Source organism: Amphiura filiformis, chromosome 2, assembly GCF_039555335.1.
Source record: "Amphiura filiformis chromosome 2, Afil_fr2py, whole genome shotgun sequence".
Classification (NCBI taxonomy): Eukaryota; Metazoa; Echinodermata; class Ophiuroidea; order Amphilepidida; family Amphiuridae; genus Amphiura; species Amphiura filiformis.
Genome location: NC_092629.1, coordinates 75,792,947 through 75,816,624, shown reverse-complemented (window position 1 = coordinate 75,816,624; position 23,678 = coordinate 75,792,947). Strand labels below are relative to the sequence as shown.

At 36.7% G+C, this 23,678-nt stretch overlaps 2 protein-coding genes across 2 annotated transcripts in view; one reads left to right on the top strand and one right to left on the bottom strand.

Moving 5' to 3' along the window:
• Window positions 1-220: 220 nt before the first annotated feature.
• The window catches only part of LOC140146624 (pre-mRNA-processing-splicing factor 8), an 85,519-nt gene continuing 62,061 nt past the window's right edge, over window positions 221-23,678 (bottom strand). Inside the window, exons 37-44 of the mRNA XM_072168492.1 lie at window positions 9,740-9,913; window positions 8,689-8,882; window positions 7,376-7,539; window positions 6,832-7,049; window positions 5,478-5,618; window positions 4,414-4,553; window positions 3,345-3,547; window positions 221-2,324 (exon numbers count right to left, since the gene is read on the bottom strand). Coding sequence (XP_072024593.1) covers window positions 2,170-2,324; window positions 3,345-3,547; window positions 4,414-4,553; window positions 5,478-5,618; window positions 6,832-7,049; window positions 7,376-7,539; window positions 8,689-8,882; window positions 9,740-9,913 — 1,389 coding nt within the window. The 3' untranslated portion in view covers window positions 221-2,169. The remainder of the gene's footprint in view (window positions 2,325-3,344; window positions 3,548-4,413; window positions 4,554-5,477; window positions 5,619-6,831; window positions 7,050-7,375; window positions 7,540-8,688; window positions 8,883-9,739; window positions 9,914-23,678) is intronic.
• On the top strand, window positions 12,255-22,720 carry LOC140146623 (mitogen-activated protein kinase kinase kinase 7-like). The gene is made up of 3 exons (XM_072168491.1): window positions 12,255-12,362; window positions 20,236-21,029; window positions 21,552-22,720. The coding sequence occupies exons 2-3, from the start codon at window positions 20,246-20,248 to the stop codon at window positions 22,400-22,402; spliced, it is 1,635 nt and encodes a 544-aa protein (XP_072024592.1). The 5' UTR covers window positions 12,255-12,362; window positions 20,236-20,245; the 3' UTR covers window positions 22,403-22,720.

Here is a 23,678-nt window from a genome sequence, read left to right as displayed (position 1 = left end):
AAGGGGTATTTCATGATTTTAGCAACCTCGATGGTCCAATAGAAATATAAATTTGATTCGGACATTGCATTTGTGGCTTAACAGCACCCCATCATGAACATAGTCCACTGTGTTGTAATTTCAGGCTGTCACAAACATACAGGTGGCTTTCCTAGGAAAGAACAGTGTTTCTGACATGGAAAATAAAGATGCAACAAATAAATGAAACAAAACACTAAAATTGTGTTATTTACAAGCAATTTATTCACCAATGGTGGTCCTATCCCACAAGTTCTTTACAACCATTATAATATAAATTACATTACAAAAATGAGCCATAGCAACTGCTTGAGACAATAAAGCATAGACTTCAGTATTTTACAATTCAATATTGGTAAGGCAAAAAAAAGTCTTCAGAAGAAGTTCTACTTTCTGGTAGGAACCTAGTGGTTCTGATCACCCACAAAAGTGTCCCAACAAAAATATTCCAGGGAAGACATGACCTTAATTTCCCACAAAGAGGGTGTATTTTTCAAATGGAGTCACACATTCAGGTAACCCCACTTGAAATTCAAACTCCCTGTGTGGAAGATTAAGGTCATGTCTTCCCTTGTGCTCCCACCCATGTAATGGAATATTTTTGGATAAGTGACAAGTGTCACCACAAATGCTACTTATGAAATGCTACAATTAGAGCCTTATTTACCATTTTTTCCCATCAGTCAACAATTTCATTTTCTTCCAATCCTATATATTCAGAACTGGATATTTAAGAGTATTTTGCCATATGATGGACATCGGAATACTTTTTAAATTCATGATTTTTCCAATCAAATTTCATTCCTCATGTGATTATGTTAATTTTTACAAACTCATCTTCCAATAACTTCTTTGGCTTACTTGGCATTTTGTTATGACAGAAATAGCACATTATTTTACAAATCAAAGTTCACCTTAAAAATACAACACTACAGCTTCATGAACAAAAACTCCCTTTTCCGTTTTTTTCTATGCTTTGACACCGTAATTTCAAGTACACCTTACGGATATATGTTTCTTTTCCTAAATTGGGACATTAAAATTAATTCAATGCAGAATGGTACATAATTCATTTATCCAGATTTTTCACTTATCCGGCCAATGCTTTGTCCCATCATGGCAAAATAAAAGGCGTTGGACTGCACTGAAATCCCCACATTATCCCATTTTCCTGTATATTCCAGTATGGTAATCTGAAGTTGGAAAACAACTTATATCAAATTTCTTTTACATTTCGTATTTGTTTTGCAAATTTTTAAGGAAAAAAAACACCCAGTCTTTCCAGAAGGGTTTACAAGCAAGGGTTGGACCTGCCCTGACATGATGTGTACTATATCAACAAGATAAACTTAAAACTGTCACTATTTCAAAAATTCAATTTACAAGTTAACAAAATAGTGAAAATAGATTTATTATACATGGTACTGCATGGAAACCTCCACACAGGCCTTCAAATAGTATCCTTTTTTGCATTATTTGTCTACAATAAACACCTCTTGCCATCATAAAATAATGTCCATTGTCTTCACCGACTGCAGAGGTAAACTGAGAAACTTGAGAGGAAGTTTATTGTGTGTTTATGACTTGAGACTGATGATCATTATGAGATGTCAGCTTTCAACCGACAAAAACTGTATTTTCTAAAGGATCCCCATCATGGATATGATCCCATAAGTTAAACATTGAGAAAAGAGTACAAAATGCATATTAACCATTCCCGTTTTGGATTTATATGATTATAGTAGTTGTTTTACATTTTGCTACACTAGCTTTCAGAGAACGGCACTATCTTTTCCAAGGTAAGCATACACAGCAGAAACACAAAGCACTGTATGTTGCTCATTAACGGTGTCCGGTCAATCTGGCAAGGGAGTGCCGTTCTTTTCTGAAGGCTAGTGTAGGAGGGGCCTATGCAGGCTGCATTGAAGTCACCGAGGGCCACAGGTTGCCCCCTGCAATAGTACATGCCTCTGTCATTGTCATCATCAGTAAGAATAACCCTTCCATCCTATAAAATACAGACCATTTAAACACTTCCACTTTGTTACTGCTGGTCTACTTCAAGTCATCTTCTCATTTACTTACAGAAGTTTAGAAAATGAGATAATCTGTGCAATAATTTGAAACAATTGTGCCTAGCACAAACACAATCTACTGGTACAAATCTTCTCTGTCGCTGCTTATCGCCTCGCTCTCTTCCAGAGTAGAGAAATTCAAGAAATGTGACGGTCTGTGCACCTCATGGTAGAACTCCTTTGGGTTGGCTAGCTGAAGGTCAAATCGCATGCCTGAATCATGTCTCACACCTAGAAAATGAGAAAATGAGAGAGAGTCAAGGAATAAGTAAGATTGATTGAATCATTCAGAGTTCAGCTCCTATTCTCCCATGATACCCAGGGCAGGGTGTACAAACTCGCCATGTTATGCGAGACAATATAATATGGATGTCAACGCAATGCTCATTAATGCTGCTGGAACCAACTGATTTTACCCAATGACAACAGGGCTGATCTATTCAGGTAACCATTCAGTTCTATGGGTGAATCTAGGATTTACTGTTTAGAATTTTTTTTTAAATAATTTCATTAACATCTAAATGTATAGTTTAAACCTCTGTCATGCATCTACCATTTCATGTAATATGCAATAGCATTATTTGTGGGTTTATCCTTTGTATTAAACTGTACAGAATTAGCTTAGCACAGAAATCTTCCATTGCAAGATTACACAGCTATTCTGTAAGTTGCTCAAGTTAATTCCTCAATGAAGTCTTTACTGTCACTAGTCGGAATCATGAATATTTAACACACTGTCTTGTTTTTGGCTTTAAGTGGCCTCATTGCTCTACTTCAAATAATGATACCACCGTGTTATGAGACAATAAATGCATTACAGAGGCTTAAAACTATTAATACACCTTTTCAACAGTTGATCGAAAATCTTCGAAAAAATAAGTTCTGAAAGATGTCGCATATGGTAAACAAAAAACACCACAACCAATCAAATACTGCCGACAGAATGTTTGATGAGTGTGTTGCATGGTATGATTGTTCACACCAATCTTGTACCACTGTGCTCTTGACCCAGCATATTGAATGTCCATTACTTGATTGATTGATTGAATATGTCTTGATGGTTGACATTGGCTGTGCATGATTGGAGTTTTTCATAAAAGTTCGTTTGATTATTTCTTTGACCTCAATAACCTGGGACACTCAATCATTTCCTTCCTTCGAGACCTAGGGGCCCAATCCTTGCCCTTCTCACAGTACGTGTAACATGATTGGTACCTGAAATGTCTGTATCATTGCTTGAAAGTAACTTACCCATAAAGTTATAATTCCATGATCCTTGAGCTGGGACCATAAAGAATCCCAGGAATCTATCTGATAGCAGCATCTGTACTCTCTCATAGTGAGATGGCAAGTATCCCTTGGGATTGTTGCCTTTGTCCGTGTTCTGTCTTCCCCATTCAAACCCACTGGGTGTTAGCTTGTAGGCTGTCAGGGAACATGATCCTGGGGTGAAACTGTGAAGAATAAAATAAAATTGGTAAATAATAAATAAATAATAAATAAATTTTGGATTTATATTTTGGCAAATTTTCAACCAGTTATTAATCACCAAGTCACAAAAAAGGGTAGATTCTCTTTGGGTGTGATTCCTAAAAATTAATTGGATAAAGGTAATTATCACTGTCGTCGCACAAAGAGATTGAGATTAGAGTTACGGCTTATGATTTAAAGTTAGGGTAAGGATTATGGTGACAATAAACAGTGATAATGAAGTTGCTCCAGGAATTTCCTCTCTCAAACTATGTCACAGTTAATTAGGATTCTTGCATCATTTCCTCTAATGAAATACATTAAAGATGTGATAAAAATATTTCAAATGAGAATGTTCTACCAAAGGTTACTGTATGTACCAGTATATTTATCTTATTTTCAGATATTTCCATTACAAAAGTTGAGTCCACTGGACAAATTATTAAAAGATCAAACCTGCATCTATCAGGGGTGTGCACTACTCAAAATAATGTGAAGGATCAGATTTATTTGTTAGGTTAAACATTAACACTGCAAACAAGATGAGTGCCATTGCATTCAGTAATATTCAGACAACACAACACAAATCAGGATTGTCCGACTATCTGATCCTTTAATTTTTTTGACTGGTGTACTTTAACTGATAACTTGGGCTGATGAATTTGTAAAATACATGCCAAAATGGGTGGTAGTTAATTTAGGATACATATTAATGTTTTTGTGCTGTTTGCTGGCATAAGTAGAAAATACACCAAAATGGGCAGGTGAAAGTTTATGTAAGGCCTGTTACTGGTCCCTGTCTGACTGGCTAGTTGAGGCACACCCAATGACTGCAACTAAGCACACCTACCTGCATGTGATGACTATCGTCTTTTCACCATCCCAAGCTGGGTTATCAGCCATGATCTTAGCATGTGTGGTCACATCCTGAGGGGAGAGCTGAGGCAGCTCGTTGGGCTGAGTGTGGATCCAGCCAAGTGGTTCCATTTCCTATAGATCAAGTAAGAAAACATCGTTATAACATGACTATTACATATGCATCTCATGACCAGGCGGCGGATGACATGATAGAGAGAGCCGGCAAAACTGCTCAGCCGTATGGCACTTTCCATACAATCGAACACGTAACTAAATCGGCTCTGAATTTCGCAATCCGTTCAATTTGCACACTGAGCGATCGGAGCCTAACCAACACAGCGAATTTTGTTGACTCTCACACCCAGTAATAATCAAATTTTACTGTATTTAATTAATTTGAAGGTTACTTTTGTAGGCTTCATTATCGAACCCCAACGGTTTTAGCTTGTATTAATATTATTTATTAACATAGGCCTACTTGTTTGTGATATTTTAAGGGGGTACTACACCCATTGATTTTTTCAAATTTCAAAATAATCCCATTCAATTACACGGCTGACAAAGGAAATTTACTGAATTTAGAGAATGCACCACCTGACATGACAGTCGTATACACATGGATACGGACCAGTAGCATGCATACTCCATAGCCTAGTTCTGAGCATTAACCCGTACCTATACTATTTTTCATCTTGGCATCAGTGACATCAGTTGCATTTCATTGGGCGCAGCTTCAAATGGCAAGTGTTCGCTAAAAGCGCTAGTGTACACACGCACACATGTAAAAATGTCGCATAGATGTACACGAAACAGCTACCTCAACACAGCAACGCCACTGACCCAAAAGCAGAAAAAATAGTATTGGTGAGGCGGCCTCAGTGTTGCCCACCACCGCTCCACTATATAGGGAGGCACCCTGGGTGTTGGATTTGTCAGGGGTATGATGATATGTTAGTTTTTACCAAATGAAAATCACATGTTAGCCATATAACAATTGTTAAGACATCTTGACAGAAGAGCTGGTCCATCAATGATGGTTGATTACTTGATCCTTACCTTCAAGAATTCATGATCAGGAAGCTGATTTGGTAGATGTACTGTTTGGTGAGTTCCCCATTGTGGTACAAGCACAATACATCTGATTTCTTTCACTTGTGGATTATCAGGTGGACTCACCCCATACAAGTAACCTGCAATCTGCATAGATAAAATGGAATGATTATTGAATTGGGAACAACTCTACTAGTCCCATTAAAAGACTGCCCCACCCCAACCATAAACCCAAACACTAAACTCCGTAAACAAGACTTTAGTCGAGCAAGTTGTGCCCAGTTTGGCAATTGTACCGATAAAATACATTTCATAAGAAAAGTTTGGCTTTTTATCATGTGTTTGCGGGCACTGCTGCCTTACTTACTGAGCCCCAATTGGTTATTCAATTAGATGATAAAATCAGATAACAACCAATCAAAATATAGCTTTCAGATCTCTTTGCAATTTTAAGCTTGATCATCTACAGCCCTACTTACTATTCTTACCATACCTCTGATTAGCTCAATACATGATATAGCCTTATTTGTAACAATTTAATTACATATTACTTTACAGAAAATTCAGACATTTGAAATCACACACCCATTGGAAAAATTCAACAGCTTTAGCCATTTAAACTTCTTTTTTGTCCCAAAACATCAGAAAGGTTTGAAAGATTTTGAAATTCCAAATGAAAATTTCCCAAAATTTGGGTCAAATTGTGTAAAGTCTTTTGGTTAGATTTAAAAAAAAATGCACGCAAAATTCCACCTGACTTGACCATTCAGATCAAACTGGAATTGCAACATCATTGTCACCTTCCACAAAAGGTGTGGGTGTGGAATTCAAATAAAAGTAGCCCAACACACAAGATTCTTTGGCCAATCAACATTTTTCAATGACCCTCCAGTGTTCGAAATAAGCCCAAATCTAGTGATTGTCTTCAGTTGTCAAATCTTAATGTTATGTTGGTCCACATTTTGTGACACTTTGTAAGACTTCAGACTTACAAATCAACAACATGGTTTTGGATTGGGTATGGATGTGCAGTTGGGATCCCCCAAAACAGACCTCCAATTTTTTTTTATTATTTTGCTTCAACATTAGTCTAAATTTGTAAAATTCTAGAAAATTTCTTGGAAATACCTGAAAATGCACCCCATCTTTGCCGTACATCCTGGTAACCAACTTTCCACTGAGTACCCCCCCACCAAGTAAACTTCATTCTCACACTGAGTAGCATATTGGCATGACCACAGACATTTTCACTGGCTTCTTTCTAGCATGAGGGCCCGGCCTATTTTGAACACTTTGACCTAAATACATTATACACCCTTTCACTACATTAGGGCAGCACTGACTGGCACCATATCTTTACCTGTGCTCTCAAATCAGAGATGGTGATGAACTTTTTCAGGACATTCTTAGGCAGGATGTAGGTGTATCCTGTCTCTTTGATGTCATCTGATGACACATAGATGTGATTGGTACGCAGGTGAAGGTTAGTAGCGGAGATGGCTCGCACACGCCACTCCGTCTTGGAGGAGAACGTTGCCGTCTCGTAGTTGCTGGTTGTTGATGTGATGATCTCGTCACCTAAGGTTAAGAAAAATAAATGTTACATATTATAACACAAAGAATTACAGCATGTAGATCGCAATCTAGATGCCAATCATGCAAACATGGCATCATGGCATTGAAGCATTATATGCACATGGTTCCAAATCATATCACTCCAGTGTCTCTACCAACAAGCACTAAAGAGAATTTTTTTGTTACATGTTTTTAATGGTGGAAAGAGTAAAAGTAATCCTGCTGGGAGTCAAACCCAGGGGCCTCAGGTTTGGGAGACCTGCACAGTAACCACAGGAGCTTCAGGATTAGGAAGACTGTATAAGCTGTCACTCAATCCAAAATCTTACCATGTTTATTGACAGTCCTAGTAGTGGTTGCTGTCAGCTGTGACTGCTCCTTAGTTTGCTTCTCAATTTCGGCAATTTGCTGTCGTTGCTGCGAGGGCGCTGATATCTCCATACCTAAGATGATGTCACGAATCTCAGACTGAGTCAGGGAGGCTACATTGACACTACGGAAAAGAAAGAAAAGGTAAACATGTTGAGTCCAAATTTGTTAAAACCCACTTTTGAACTGGTATGGTGTCTATAAAAAATATACTGGCAAAATATAGAGGCCAATAAAAAATACCTGTTGACCAAAGTTACAATTTTTAAATTTCGCATAAAATTCACCTATGTAAGTGAAAAAAAATATAGGACATTTTGCAGAAACATAGGAAAATATAAAAATAAAATAAAATAAAGGGCCGCTTGAAGCCCTGCATTTCGTTGCATGCCTATGAAAATTTTGGGGACATTTTGGCCTCTCCAGCCCCCCTTTGTGGGCTACCAGCCCCCCAGCTTGGAAGGTTTCTAGGCAAATTGCCTAATAAACCTACAGTGTTAACACAAGAACAACATGCTGTCATAGTGTGATTTGAATTATTTTAAAAATGTTATTGTGAATTCAAATAATCCATATTATATTATCTGCCAGTGCAACAGCAATTTACAGCATCAAGTTTGATTGCTGTGATTAGTATTTATGCAAAAGCGACAAATGAACCATAACTTTTCCAAGCAATGCATCGCTATGCGATCAAATGTAAATTCAGCTTAAGTGTGATTGGAATATCAGAGAATACATCTTACACTTCCCGAAATGCATTTTCTTCTATTTCAATTTTCTGTATTGATTTGCTATTTATACTATGATCAGCGAGAATAGGCGAGAATTATTCAGTTTTTGTTGCTGCACGATTGAAGTGCTAACTTAGGCCAGCGTAGATTCACAAAAACGCACGTCAGTCACGCAATAAGCAGATCGCAGTTCGCGTAGGTGCTGCGCCCTGCTGTGTGTCGTCATTCTATATAACTCCACGTTGTTATGAGTATCGCCTATTAAGAGCTGATCAGAGTATAGTACAACATGGGTCAATAGTGACAACAAGCGCCTCAATGAACAGAACACATCCAGATCTTGCAAAATATGTTTATTTCTTGACTATCGACCCATGTTTATCCATTCTATTCTCAACATGAAAACAAAGGAAGCCTGTATAAAGTATAGAAGTGCTATATTGATGCAGCAAGGTGATGCGGCATGTTGCAAAGGATTCTGGGAAGGGTAAGATATCTCCTCTAGATTGCAATGGTAAAGTTGAATGCATGCAACTCACTTGTTCTTCTTGCCATAATCCGCTAGGATCAAATCTTTCAGAGCCACCTCAACCTTGATCCATTCTTCGTCAGTCAGCGTCGGCCAGATGTGATGTGGCTCGGTGATGGTCGTCTTGTCTGGCTTCAAGATCACTTTGGTGCGATCGTTGTTGACATGTAGTGCTCTCAATATGAGGATGAGACGTGAGAATGCCTGCAAGGGCACAACAGGATCAAATTTGAATAATGTACAGTCTGTTAATTCAAATTGAGTGTAACAACATGCAACATCAAAATTACAAACTTGTAAGTTTCAACGTTCTTCATAATGATCAAGAATGAAAATCAAAGTGAGCTTAATTTGCAAGCATGACAAGTAAGTAATCAATATGAGGGTCTCATATTATCCCTATGATAGCAAGATTCTAATTGAAAAAGTAGATGTACATAATTTGTAGAGAAATCATAACTACACCCGTAGATCTGAAAACAAGGAATGTTTCCTTGCAAACCAACTATCAACCAAAAATAAATGGCAGTTTTAATTTCTCTGGGATCTACATTTTCCTCCTGCTTTCAAAATCGGTGATTAGTTGTTTGGTTTTCAAAAACTTTCTTCACCCAATTGAATTTGGGGAGCTGTACAGATAATTGGTAGATGTTACAATACAAGTGTGGATAGATTTACGCCAGGCTCGGCTGCAACCAGCCTAATTGATGCGATCTGATTCTGATGATTCGCCAGTGGCAGGGAAATTACAGCGCTTTGTAACCTCTGGAAAAATGCACTTTATAAATCCAAAATTTATTTATTTTTACTATTGATGCTGTATGCTAGCATCGTGTCTTTAATCTTCGTAAGATACATGCGCCTTTCAGGATTATGTCTCTCAGTTGCAGAAGAAAATTACTTCACTGGTTAATACAAGTGTTACCACCTGTGGTTCAACGATCTTTCGGCATTAAAATGCCAAACTTCTCTCTTGGTTTTTGATTTACACTCACTCTCTTCTTTTTTTCATTAGTTTCAGTGTATTTATTAGAACATCAAGTGAATTTGATTTTACTCACCGTGTACGATGAGATTGTCTTCAGCCAGTCATCATAAAGATTGAAGAGTACCATCTGCGGTTCCGTGGCCTTCAGGATTAAATCCCCAAACTTCTCCACTTTGAGACATGCCTGGAACGGAAGCTGCAACTCACTGCCTTTGATCACAATGTTGGGGAAATCCAGTAAATGCACCTGTAACATGACAAAATGACATGCATCATTAAGAATGCCATCCATGGAATCATATAAGTTGTCATTTTGTGGGGCTGGAGCTTTCAATCCTAGCATGATCTTTATCAAATGTTAAGACTTTGCTTTTGATAAAGATCCTGCTAGACCTTGCCTTTGATAAAGATCCTGCTAGACTTTGCCTTTGATAAAGATCCTGCTAGACTTTGCCTTTAATAAAGATCCTGCTAGACTTTGCCTTTGATAAAGATCCTGCTAGACTTTGCCTTTGATAAAGATCCTGCTAGACTTTGCCTTTGATAAAGATCCTGCTAGACGTTGCCTTTGATAAAGATCCTGCTAGGACCGTAAGCTCAGTGCCCTAAATGCTATTTTTGTGGATAAGTAGTTTCCAACAGCTCACTTAAAAAAAAACAATTTCTTGACAAAATTGGAACATTATTATGTTTGCCAGGTAACAAACCACTGAGATATGGCAAACTATTCTTGGTTAAAATGCTGTTAATAACAGTACATTAATTTGTTATATGCCGATATCCATTAAAAAATGATGCTCATATTAACCCAACAATGGGCCATTATATTTAAAATCCATAACCCTTATGGAAGACCTGACCTTAAATCTCCCAAACAGGGAGTGTGATTTTTGAATGGGATTACCTGAAGGGGTGACTCCATTTGAAATATACATCCCTTGTGTGGGAGGTTAAAGTAGTATCTTACATAGGGGGTGTACAAATTTCAAATTTTGACCCCTGGTGACCGCTACAGGTCATAAAAGGTCATATAGGGGTAATAAATTAAAAATGCTCCAATCTTGTTGAATAATATAATACCAAATTACTTGACTGATCACAAGGATGAAAAAAGAAAGAATAGTTTGTGTTATATACTTCATTAATATATTCTTGTTCATTGATTGGTTAAAAGTGGCTCACATGACAAAAAATAGTTCTACCATCAGTACTCCTATCCGTAAATAGTACCTCTAAGCCGTAAATAGCACTTTTGACCATGCCTTCGGTGTGCGCGCATTCGATGCGATGAAACAGTTCACGCACGCGAAACTCCATAGCGTGATTTCGCGCTGCTGTAATTGGTTAGCCCGATTTTAGCCTATTCGATTTTTTGAAGGGCAAAATATAGGTTGTACTTAAATTGGTTGTGCTGTTCACTCAGGATAGAAGCTGGAGAGTCAAAACGTCAAATAATTTTCTTTTAACCAATCAATGAACAAAGAACATATTAATGAAGTATATCTCGTTGAGATCAATTAATACTATTTTCCTTCTGGGCTGCCCTCAGGAAAATAGTACTATTGATCTCACCTCGGGCCCATAGTTTTAACCAGAACCTCTCATGGCAGTATATATTAGTATACTATATATGACCTATCATTATGGAAGTGCTATTCCAGTTGAAATCCATACACCCCCATGGAAGACATGACCTTAATCTCCCACACAGGGGATGTATATTTCGAATGGAGTCACCCACTCAGGTAAGTCCCATTTGACATTATTTTACACTCAGTGTGGGAGATTTAGGTCATGTCTCCCATACAGGGTGTATGGATTTCAACTGGAATAGCCTAATATTGGTATCCATTTATTAGCTGCAAAATAAACTGAATCGTAACACAACATGGGGAATTCCAGATGTATATCAACTTGACATGAGTTGGCAAGTTAAGATATCCTTGAAATAATAGGAACCAGTTTATTTTTAGCCTTTTAAAACTTTCATTGATTTTTTAATCTGATATTATCAATTTAGTAAAACGAAAGCAAAAAAAGAAAGGAAGTTTAAAATATCACACAAACTTAAGTTTTAATAATAATAAACCTTTTCCATGCATACTATTTTATTTTGTCCAATAAACTTCACAAAATATGTGAACATTACTAATGTACTGGAGTGAAAATAATCCAAAGGGAAATTCCCAGTTTGCCACAGTTGATTGAGCAAGTATTGTTCATTATGATTTGGTCACAAACAGATCCAGATCTGTGAATAGTCTCAAAGTCGAAGACACCTTCTTACGATAAACACCAAATTCAACCAACCGAAAGATAACCTGTCACAATGCCACTTGGGGACGAGTTCCTGAAGCCTTGAATTTACCAAATTTGGGTGCCAGGGTTGCCACATATGCACCTAATCCACACAATTGGGATACAATTGAGATGTCAAGGTCATGGTTTTGCCACATAATAAGGATACAACACTGAAGTCTAGTAATGAAATTCCTGTACAGCTTCCTGTTTTGGATTTGGGGATATTTTGTCAACAGAATATTGTTTTGTCACAATCAATTACATTCAGGCAACACTGCTTTCAAATTTCAATATGTATACCACAGCAATGGGCAAGATTTGTTAAGTTTACGATAAGGAAGTAGAAAGTACGCGCTACACAATTGTTGGCTTCATGTTCAACATATTCAATTGAGGTAAGTGTTTGTGTGTGAAATATGACTACATTATCAAAATACATTTTTTCCTTTAATGTACATGTAGGACACAAGTCAAAATACAATGTAATTACACACAGGACTGAAATACTGGATATAACTAATGGAATATAGCAAATAGAATATAAAAGAGTAGAACATAAACTGTGTGGACATTTAATGTAGAAAACAACATACACAATGCTTACAACGCTTTTACCCTTGCACGCATGCTTGCGTTCTACGGGTCATTCTTCGGTAAGGTGCACTTTTGAAGGTTTTGAAAATAGACATTTCAAAATGATTTTTCTGTTAAATTTTTTTACAGATTAACAAAGAGACATGTCTCCAGTGAAGTAAAAAAGTGTTTGGCTCAATCTTTATTAGCAGCTTGATGTAATTTTTTGGCTTTATCTGCAGCTAATGTCATCTCCATCACGGTCGTCATCTCCGTCACAATTGCAACAAAGTTCAACTGATACCAAAAATGTGTCACACATTGAACATTTGTTTTTTACCTATAGAGGAAGGGAGTATAACCAAGATTATGCAACATATCATTACATTTCCATTTGACCAGTTTTAAGGTCAAAGCAGGGCGTTATCTGTAGAGTGATGGAGATGATGTCAAGGAATGGAAATTCTGCTGTATCATCTCCGTCACATGACGGAAATGATTCTCTCATGGTGAAAATCACCCCAAACGTCATATCCGTCACAAAATTGTGACGGATATGACGTGATGGTATATTACGAAATTAACAAATTTACGACCCTAGTGGTACAACTATAACATACACATGGTCAATAAAGGAGGTGAATAGAAATAAACGTACAACTGTTGTAATTTTGAAAAAAGTAAAATAAATAATGCGAACATTTTAGGTATCAGAAGCGTTCGGAGATGATGATTAATAAAGGTACCCACCCGTGTTAGTGAAGAAATGGTTATAGTTTTGATGAATTTATTGTGCCAACATGAGGAAAAAATGTCTAAATGAATTTACTGCATATTGACTTGTGCACTCTAGGTCAAATAAATGACCTTACAAAATTAGTATTTTTCTCCAGGCGCTTCTAAATTTTCGTGACGGTAGATGACGCAGACATAGGGACAGGACATTTTAGACATATAGGGTGAAATTATTTTTACTCCTGGCTATGAAAGATGTGTTACAATAACTTTTTCTACAATATACAATAAATAACTTGTCATTCCCGGTGTTTTTTACAATGCTGAAGTTATCCACTAAAAGATATATCAGCATCAAAATTTTGATGACCCCTAATCGGGACATGGGGTTTCGGGGTTGTGACACCCTGTATAAGCAATTTTCTCGAAAATAAGAACTTCTTTTAATATTTTGATGTTTTGAGATATAAAAGATACTGTTGTAAATATGTCATAATTAATTGCTGAATTAGTTGGCAAAAACAACTTTTCACTGCTACATAAGACCTGAAGTTATTAACCATCTAATTACAAGGTTTTCAAGGAAAATACAACAATAGCTAAAGAACTTATGAATATAAGTAGGACATTGCCATTAATTGTGGGTTTTTCTTGAACAGATGAATAAGATGATGTGATATCTCATGCGCAAGATTTTTCTTTGGTGCTTAATTTCAATAATTACTCATCCTCCTTTCACAATCTAATCTATAGACATTATTATGACAATTGTTGAATTTTGCCAACATGAATCATCACATCATTAGTGACATTCCAATATTTAACTTTACAATGAAATCGTATGTTAGTAAACTTATCGAAATTGGTTAATACATACACATTCGCTACTTCGGTTACTTTCATTTAACATGTGTACAGGAACATGTTGGTGCAACAATTATACTTCTTTATAATCAAACTTAATCATATTCCAATTCAACTTTAGATGAAAGCTAGACAATTAAAAACTTCCTTACATTTAAAAATCACTGAATTTGAACTCACAGAGTTATATTCCAAATACTTCATAATCAACCTGTAACACGTTAGAACAGATTGATAACAGTTTTGCATGACATTGTCTAGATCCAAATATCTTGTTTCAAGAAAAAGAACTAAATTGTTAACAATGCAGACAATTTAGGACACTGCAAGATCAAAAATTTAACTAAATATTGCCTAAAAGCCCGCTAAATTTATCTGTTAAAGGCCAGTTGAATTGTTATTCTTATAGTAAACAGAATCAAAAATAACAATACATGTCACAAAATTCTTTAACTCAGTACTAAGGTCCTTATTTGAACTTGTCTTCACTTTTAAAATTGTGTATCGACAGTCTTATAAGCAGTTCATTCAATTCCAAGTTCAAGTACAGTAATGCTCTGAAGATAAGCGTCCAGAATGAATACTTGTGCATCTGTTTGTCCGTTTTGTTTAAAAATTGTGTTTGGCAGTCCATGTTCAAAATATCGCTCAAAGGGTAATTGCGCAAGCAATTTACTTCTGAAATCCAGAACTCGGTATTTGTAAGCGCTATCAACCCAAAGTTATTTGCTGACGGCGTGAGATCCAATGAGTTGGAATCTTCTTCTTAATTAAAGATGTGTAGCCATTGATCCATGGTGGTGACTGAGAACTTCTAGTTGGCTTTCGGGCCATTATGGGAGCTTATTCTCCCATCTTTGGAAGATGTCTCGTCATGTTCATGATCAATCCATATACTTCTGCTGCAGTATGCAGTGCATTACTAGACAAAGCATCATCAGCCGTTTCAAATTTCCGGACGGGACTGGTCATGTCCCCTATTTTGACTCGCTAATTCTTTGTAATGTCCAAAACTCCGACGATAGTGATCGTCACTGGGAGGAATTGGAGAATTCCTTGGTGCCTTGTTAACGAAACTTGGCCATGTTTCTAAGGCATGCTAAAGTGTTGGCAACTGATTGGTGAGTGCACCCTAAACAGTTCCAAAGGATGTAGACCCAGTCTACATAGATACTGCCATACTGCTCCGTGAAGTTTCAACACACATCATTAATAATAAAGATTACCATCATTCTAAAGTCAGCAGAATATCCTAGTATTATAGACAAAATGTTTGTGGCTGTCAGTTCATTGTCAAAGTTATTGTTTCAGTTCAATGCGCACCAAAAACAGTTCTGAATAGGTAACAAACTAGATTTTACTTAGCTTAGTTGGTGAAAGCCATATTGAAGGTTCGTAAGTGCAACTTACTGAAATGAAGTGCTAAAGTTAGTTTGGAGTCCGTGCTTGCTGAGCCTGAATTTGGAGTTGAACATGATCATGTCTTGTTGTGTCATGCTACAGTGCGCCTTCATAGACCTTCCGATCTATCATGGGCAAGCGGTCCTTCATCCAATATTGCTGAGTTTTAAAAGCGCAGTTCAAGTTCTTTGTCCAATCTATGTCCACGTTTCCATGTTCATAATCACGTATAATAATGACACTTTTATTTCCAGAATCCACATAGAATGTGTTGAGCTCCTTTCCTATGACCTGGTCCTTTGTATTTGCTGCTACAATGATCACACCCATGGTGATCAAACATAAAATAATCAAAAACAGACTGGGTGCATGTACGTGGTATGCCATTATGCTGCTCCTTATTTCTCTTAAAGTTCTGAATTTTTGGTAGCGTGAGTTAGAATTGTCAAATTAATAACGTGTGCAATTCTTATCCCGACGCTGCCACCAGTGTTGTAAACCATGGGTTCACAATATTATCATGAAGTAAGATGAAGTGCCACAAGCATTAATGAACAATATACTTCCAAGTTTGTGTTAGTTACTGGTTTATTAGATATGCGTAAAATACACGTAACATAGATCGGTGTCAGATAACAACTGTAAAAGTCCTAAGAGTACTGTTTAGAATACTGCACTGAATCTCTCCTACTCATCTACTGTTCTACTGCTCTACTCCCTCTCCTTAGGCAAAGGCAAAAAGTATATACCACTATAAGATAAATAATAGATCACTGTAAACTAAGTATTTGACCAATAAGGCCCCTCAGAAATAAGTGTAGCCAGATCATTAACCAATCACTGTAATAGTTAATATTCATTAGGTACCATTTCCAAGATGAGCAAGTGGGCGAGTAGAACAATGTGAGGAACACTGGTATCCTTTGTTTACCTTTGTTACTAAGAAATCTGGGTGGACCATGAGGTTAACATTGTATTGTTAAGAGACCTTCAGGAGGTTGTTAGCTTCTTGCAAAGAGCTATGGACTGTTATGATAATGCTCCCTTGTGACGTGTCCATTAATTAAGACATGGATATTCAGGTATCACATGCTTATACGTAATCAACATAACTCTTGAGTAGAATTAAAAGGGGGCCGTAATTGATAACCTGTGACCACAACAATACTAAACAACTGCAAAAAATAAAATTCGAAATCATGTTTCGTATTTTAGTTATGACTCCTGAAAGTGGAGGGACTGCAATCGTGCACCTTACCGAAGAATGACCCCAAATCATGTTTTACATGTTTCTATCGTGTAGGCCTCACAACACTCTACTTTCACCTGAAGGGCACAGAAATTTGTGTATTTATTTATTTATGTTTTCTCTAATGTCTTGCTTACAATCCCAGCTAGCACAAAACATTGTACAGAAAATGTTTAAATGTCGGGTTATATAAAGGGTGAAGTTTGAATACTGTTCAGAAAACAATTTTGAAAATGTTCTACAAAACACTCTAACTAAGCCCATGTGACTGCATAACCCTGATAAAATTGCGCTCTATAGTGCAATGACATATTCAATCAACACTTGGTTTACATAGACTAGCTGACTAGTAGTGCAAGAGATTTCAGTTCACATGCACTATAATTGTGCAAATCATGTGTAAGTTGTCATATTTGACAGTTTACTTATAGTGCCGATTAATCTAGGCTATGGCGGCATTTAAACAGTATCCCTATTTTAATGGGAAAAGGTCATTGAAGTTTTGCACAGAGTCAAGTTCAAAATACCTCAAACCAGCACCATTGTGATCCCTCTGGCAAATAAGGATTAAAAAGTACTTTGACCTATACATGTATCTATGATGTATGGTTATAGAGTAACATTGTGACATCATGTCTAATTTTGCCCCAGCAGGGGGCGAAAATGAAATTTGCTCTGAATTTCACGGTTGTTTGATGTATATAGAATTAACTTCATTATTAACTAAATGCAAACTATAGATGGCGCTATTTATCCTAAATCATATTTCTTTATTTGCAAGGGATAGGTGATTAATACTGCCATTAAAACAGCTGAAATAGCTGAAACAAGAAACGAGGAAATTTTATAAACATATTTTATCAAACAATAAAAGGAATTATTTGTATTAAAAGCTTGAAAGAGTAATTTCATAATAACTAAATAGCGCCACCAATTTTGTCATTTTATACCCGAAAAACCTATAAAAATGCTATAAAAGTGAATAATTTTGTAAAAGAGGGGAAAGTTAAGTTGAGAATGACTCAAAAGCATCTGTATACATTAGTATAATATCACATTTAGCTGTTTAAGCCTAAAATTTGGTTGTACATGATGTTTTGTTTGAAAAACTTATAAATGATCCATTCAAACAACCGTGATTTTATGAAAATTATTTCAAATTATTTATCTTGTTGCAAGAAATTGTAAACAAGAATAGTTCTAACTATCTGTGGTGCTTTCTTATCGAGGTAACACAACAATTGTCAGGGCAAATTGACTCAATACAAAACTCAATGCAACTCAATGGGTATTGTCCTATTTTGATGTGTTACCAAGATAATGAAATATCCAATATACTGCAAACTATTCTTTTTCTAATTTATCATGGGAGGACAAATAATATGAGACCATTTGTAACAAATAATCTTGAGCAATTTCATTTTTGTCCTATGTGGGGCCAAAATTAGGCATGAAGTTACAATGTTAACCTGTTGAACACAACTCCATAACCAGACATTGTAGATAGGTCAAACTATACTTTTTCTGAATCCTTATGAATAGAGGTATATATTTTGTGTGTTTTTAACAAAGTCCAAGCAATTTTGAACTAGACCCCTGTGTTTTCAAGGACCTTTCCCAACAAATTAAGGCTGCTGTTGAAATGCCTCCATAGCCTCTAGTGATTAGCGCTATAAGTACTGTACAGGGTTCACAGTTTATCGCGTTTTCGCGTCCAGGACGCTTTTTGAACTCACTGGACCCGGAAAAAGTAAGATTATGTAACCTGAATGGGTCCAGCAGGCTGTGCTTGGACCCGGAAAAAATCCCATCCAAGAAATAGAAAATATCATCATAGATCGTCATTGTGCGATAACCCAGCTGAATCAGCTCACTTTTCATTCATAAATTACATACAATTACAAAAATCGCTGCAACATGATACACACCTCATCGCTATTTCATGCACAGATATTTGATCAGCGATACGAGGGGAACTGTGGAAGAGGTTGACTTATGATTTTCTTTCGGATCGTATTATGTTACAATAAAAATGTCAACAAAACAGGGTCAATTCCTGGTGACATCACGAAAACACGTTTTTGCGGTAGTTGTATATATTTAAACCGAGTAAATATAACAAAATAACCAAATAATTAGATGATTAAAGTAGTGCATGTTATTAGGTAGTAATTATAGTTCTTTATGAGAAAGTTGGTTGATCGCGGCAAGTCGTCTTTTACCCAGTAATTTGACTCGACTTTGGTAAGTTTTGGGTGCCGAATTCAGCATACTTTAATATTTATCGTTTGCGCCAGTACTGAAAATACATTTCCGCTGTTTCTGGAGTTTCGTACATAAGTACAATTTGGACCCACAAAAATCAATTTGGGACCCGCAAATTTCAACTAAATGGTATCTGAATGGGTCCAGCATAAAAAAGTGGACCCGGTTATTTGATAGCAAACTGTGAACCCTGGTACTGTATCTCCGCCAATTATGGCAAATTTAACATGACTTGCACAATGGTTTTGAGAATTTATTGGATTGGACTCTAGGATTGGGGAGCTATTAAAAAAAGGCAGTTATTTATAGTGCACTACGCACAGGCACAACACCTAGACCTTGATCCACAAGCCTCAGCACACTTCACAGGTTATCGCTGACCACTACGGGCAAACATCATCCCACAAAGCATTAAAGAACAACACAGGGACTTTGCAGCTTCAAGAGCGCATACCCTAGACATTCTACAAATAACCATCGCAACCAGGATCAGCTCCCCGAGTTCGTACAGGTTGCAACAAGACAATTAGCAGCAAGTTCCTTGTCCAGGGGAATTTAATGCCAACAGTCTGAGCTAAAAGATGCAGCTATTGGCTGCTGGTTCCAATTCGGACATATCTGTCTTAGTGTAGGATATACAGGTGAACATGACGGGTACCTTCTTTTGCGCACTGTAGTTTTGTATCAATTTTTCCCACATGGCGACATCAAAAACAGTGCCGACCGCTGGCTTAATTCTAGCATGTTAATTATTATGTGCCGACAAAATATGTTGACAAAAATTATTCCAAAAATATGTCTTGCAATAACATAGCATGTTGTGGTGTTTTTCTGATCAAACATTTTAAAGATACTTTTATAACCTTTATATAACCCGATATTTGACCAAAACCATAACACGTTTATAACACTCATGTTTTACATACACTTTTGAAATATTATTGAAATGTTTTGACAAAAACCATGCTTTTATAACACTTTCAGAACTAATTTTATTTGTTTAAGTTTGCTGAGTATGAGATCCCCAGCAACTTTCTTTTTTTGAGGTATGTTTTACTGCTTGTTCCTTTGTTTGTTGGTTTTTCTTTTCTTTTCAGATTTGTATTGTCCAATTTTCAAGCAGGGTCTTCTAAAGCAAATTCTTATTACTGTTTTTAAATTCTATTTTATTTTAAATTCAGATACATCAAAATGGGTGCTTCTGTTGATAAACTGGATGCTAGCAATATCAACTTCCATGAATGCATTGGAGAAGGTGGATTTGGGTCCGTCAGCCGTGTTTCATTTAAAAAGCCCTACAAAGGATACAAAGAAGCTGCCAGCAAAACAGTACTTTATACATTAGCAAAGCAAGAGGTTGAAGTCATGAGCAAACTACATCATCCACACATAGTTAACTTGCTTGGAATTTGTGAAGTCGCAAGTGTTAAACTTATTGTCATGGAATATGCACCTAATGGTTCACTGCACGATTACCTAAAAGATCCATCAAAGCCACTCCCATATGAGCTGCAGAAAAAGTGGGCAAAAGAATCGGCAATTGCAATCAAATATCTCCATGGACATAACTTCCTGCACAGGGACATTAAGCCTCAGAACTGCCTTCTCTTCAAAGCCAACCTCTTGAAATTGTGTGATTTTGGTCTTGCACGCGAGATAGAAGAGTCTCAGACAACATCCAGCCAGAAGGGAACCTGCCGCTACATGGCACCAGAAATTCATGTGGGGAATGAGCGTGGAAGGGCTGTCTACTCAAGACCAGCTGATATATGGGCCTATGGGATGCTGCTACTAGCCATCTGCACAAGGAAACCACCATTTCAACACTTGGAATGGCACCGGGTGGTCTTTGAAGTTGGCAACGGAGCAAAGCCATCCATACCGGAAGGCTGTCCCGAAGATCTGTCAGATATCATGCAGCAATGCTGGAATAGTGATCCTAAACAACGGCCTACAAGTGCATCAATTGCAAAGGGTATGTAGAATTATTACTTGCATATTATACCAACTGAACAAAGTTTATCACGATAAACATAATAAACTATTCAAGAAAGAAGAAAATATGATGCTTGTGATTTTATTTAAAATTTAATAGTAAAAAGAGATACAGGGTTTCAGCATCAGAAAGAATGGATGTGTTTGTGTCACAATAATTATGAGACACTACATGCTCTTCTAATCATGTGTAACAATTTCACTACATGGGTACAATACCCACAATTATTTAATACACACACACACATGCAAAAATCATTTTCATTATTTTCAATGCATTCTTTACAATGCTAATGACACAGCACAGACACACATCTACAGAAGATACAAGGCCATGTGAACGCTATGATTATGTGGTACATATTGGCAGTTTGCATATCACCGAGGTTCAGTGGGAGCAAGGGCGGGCCCCTCCCTGTATACATGTTACACTAACATGTTTGAATCCTGTCAAATACAGAGAAATAGTAAATGATTTATCTGCATCTTTCACTTTCCATAGCATTAGGCGCTTGCTGGACATTAGAGAGAGCAATCCATCCTGAACATCAAGGAAAACAACTTGGGTGTTGCCACACTGCCTGCTGTCCAAATGGAGACATGGTCTTGGCTGCTTGGGACAAACTCTATCTCCTTGACGGTGAGGGAAAATGCAAAAGGCCGCTGGTGTCACCTGAAACAGACTCTGACACTAAAATGAACACAGTTTATAACATATGTGTATCCCTAGGATACATCTTTGTTGTAAGTTATTCATGTGGATATGTCCATGTGTTTACTACAGAAGGGAAATACAATCACTGCTTCACACTTGATGACGATTCCAATACATCTTTTAAGAGTAAGTGTCTTGCCATAGATAGAGAAGGGCGGTTATTGGTAGGTGATAGGGAGATGAATATCATCACAATCCATACATGTCCAGATCGTAGGATAGTCGATACGATCAAATACTCAATAGGGTATAGTGCAAGCATGGTTGTCAATAGCAAGAATCAAATCCTGATTCATTCCCGACCATCAGGTTCAATGTACAGTAAGGTAGTAGCAATAGATTACTCAGGTAATGAGGTGTTTAGCTTCACACCCAAGATAGATGAGGATGTGACATGTAGAGGGGTCGTATCACGTGGTATAGTGTGTGACGACAATGATAACATTTACGTTGCAATGATGATAGATGTACAAGATGTTGTAGTATTCAGCACAGGTCACATTCACAGATACGGTCCCACAGGTGAATTCCTACAATGCATAGCCAAGAGACTGTACTCTCCCTGTGATTTGTCCATGACACCTGATGGATCACTGGTGGTTTCTTATGAGAAATCCATTCTAAAATACACCATGTAGTTTCAAAAACAAATATCTCATAATCATGTTTGTACAAATATCCAGTGTATTTAAGAGCTTAAGGGATGGGGTATGAACGTTTGGATAGTATTTATTGTGGGACATTACAGCACATCAGACATATCGAATTGCATTCTGAATACGAAGAACGTTCTTCTGATATCAAATAATTTTGATTTGTTGAAATTCGCAATGTAATACACATTTTATGGCAAATGATTAAAAATTGTTTAACATTACTCGAAGTAAATTTTATAAATCTGATGACTTATACTTAAAGTGTATGTAGGTTGTAGGTGGGATGAAAAGCCGACGATCAATTGAAAATTTTGACCTTTCGTATTGAAGATATGGATTTTTTCCCCAAAACACCAAAACAAATTAGGTCTTTTTATGAAAAAAAATCCATATCTTCAATATGAAAGGTCAACATTTTCAACTGATCGTCGGCTTTTCCTCCCAGCTACATACACTTTAAGAATATATCATTAGATTTATACAATTTACTTTGAGGACTGTTATATATCAAAAACACGAAAAATATCAAATTTTAATAATTTGTCATAAAATTTGTATTATATCATGAATTTCAAAAAATGAAAATTATTTAATATCAGAAAGACATTCTTCGTATTCAGAATACAATTCGATGTGTCTGATGTGCTCTCATGTCCAACAAAAAATACTGTCGAAACGCTCAAAACGGTCATTCCAGATCCCTTAAAGGTAATGTATAAACACATATAACAAGAACAAGTGTGTTCCCTCTAACCCCATGCAAGCTGAATTGCTGTTTCCTATTGGATATATATGTGACACGATCTGCATAAGGGGTCAATGACAAAACAGTTTGGTTGTGTAATGGAAAAAAATGCCCGCAAGACATCAGACTTTAATAGCCTGGCCTTTAGGCCGCCTTATTAGGACACCAGTAATAGATTATGTTAAACTCACTTGGGTGGGTCCAACTAAGTGACAGATGAAAGATCATATGCTTATTCTTAAGTATTTAAATGTTTAAGAAATCTTGGTCCTACAAATTTATCATCTCAGTTTGAATTTGTTCATAATTCTCATGTAACCAGAAATCATTCTTCTAATACATTGATTGTTCCAAAATTCAACACCAATTCTTGTTTGCGTACATTTCATGTCAAAGCTGTCCATATTTGGAACAGTTTATCACACATGATTCAAACTGACATGGAAAATATGTCTTTGTGACAATTCAAAGCATATATTCTTATTTCATGTTAAAGTAAAGATGTTTATGAAT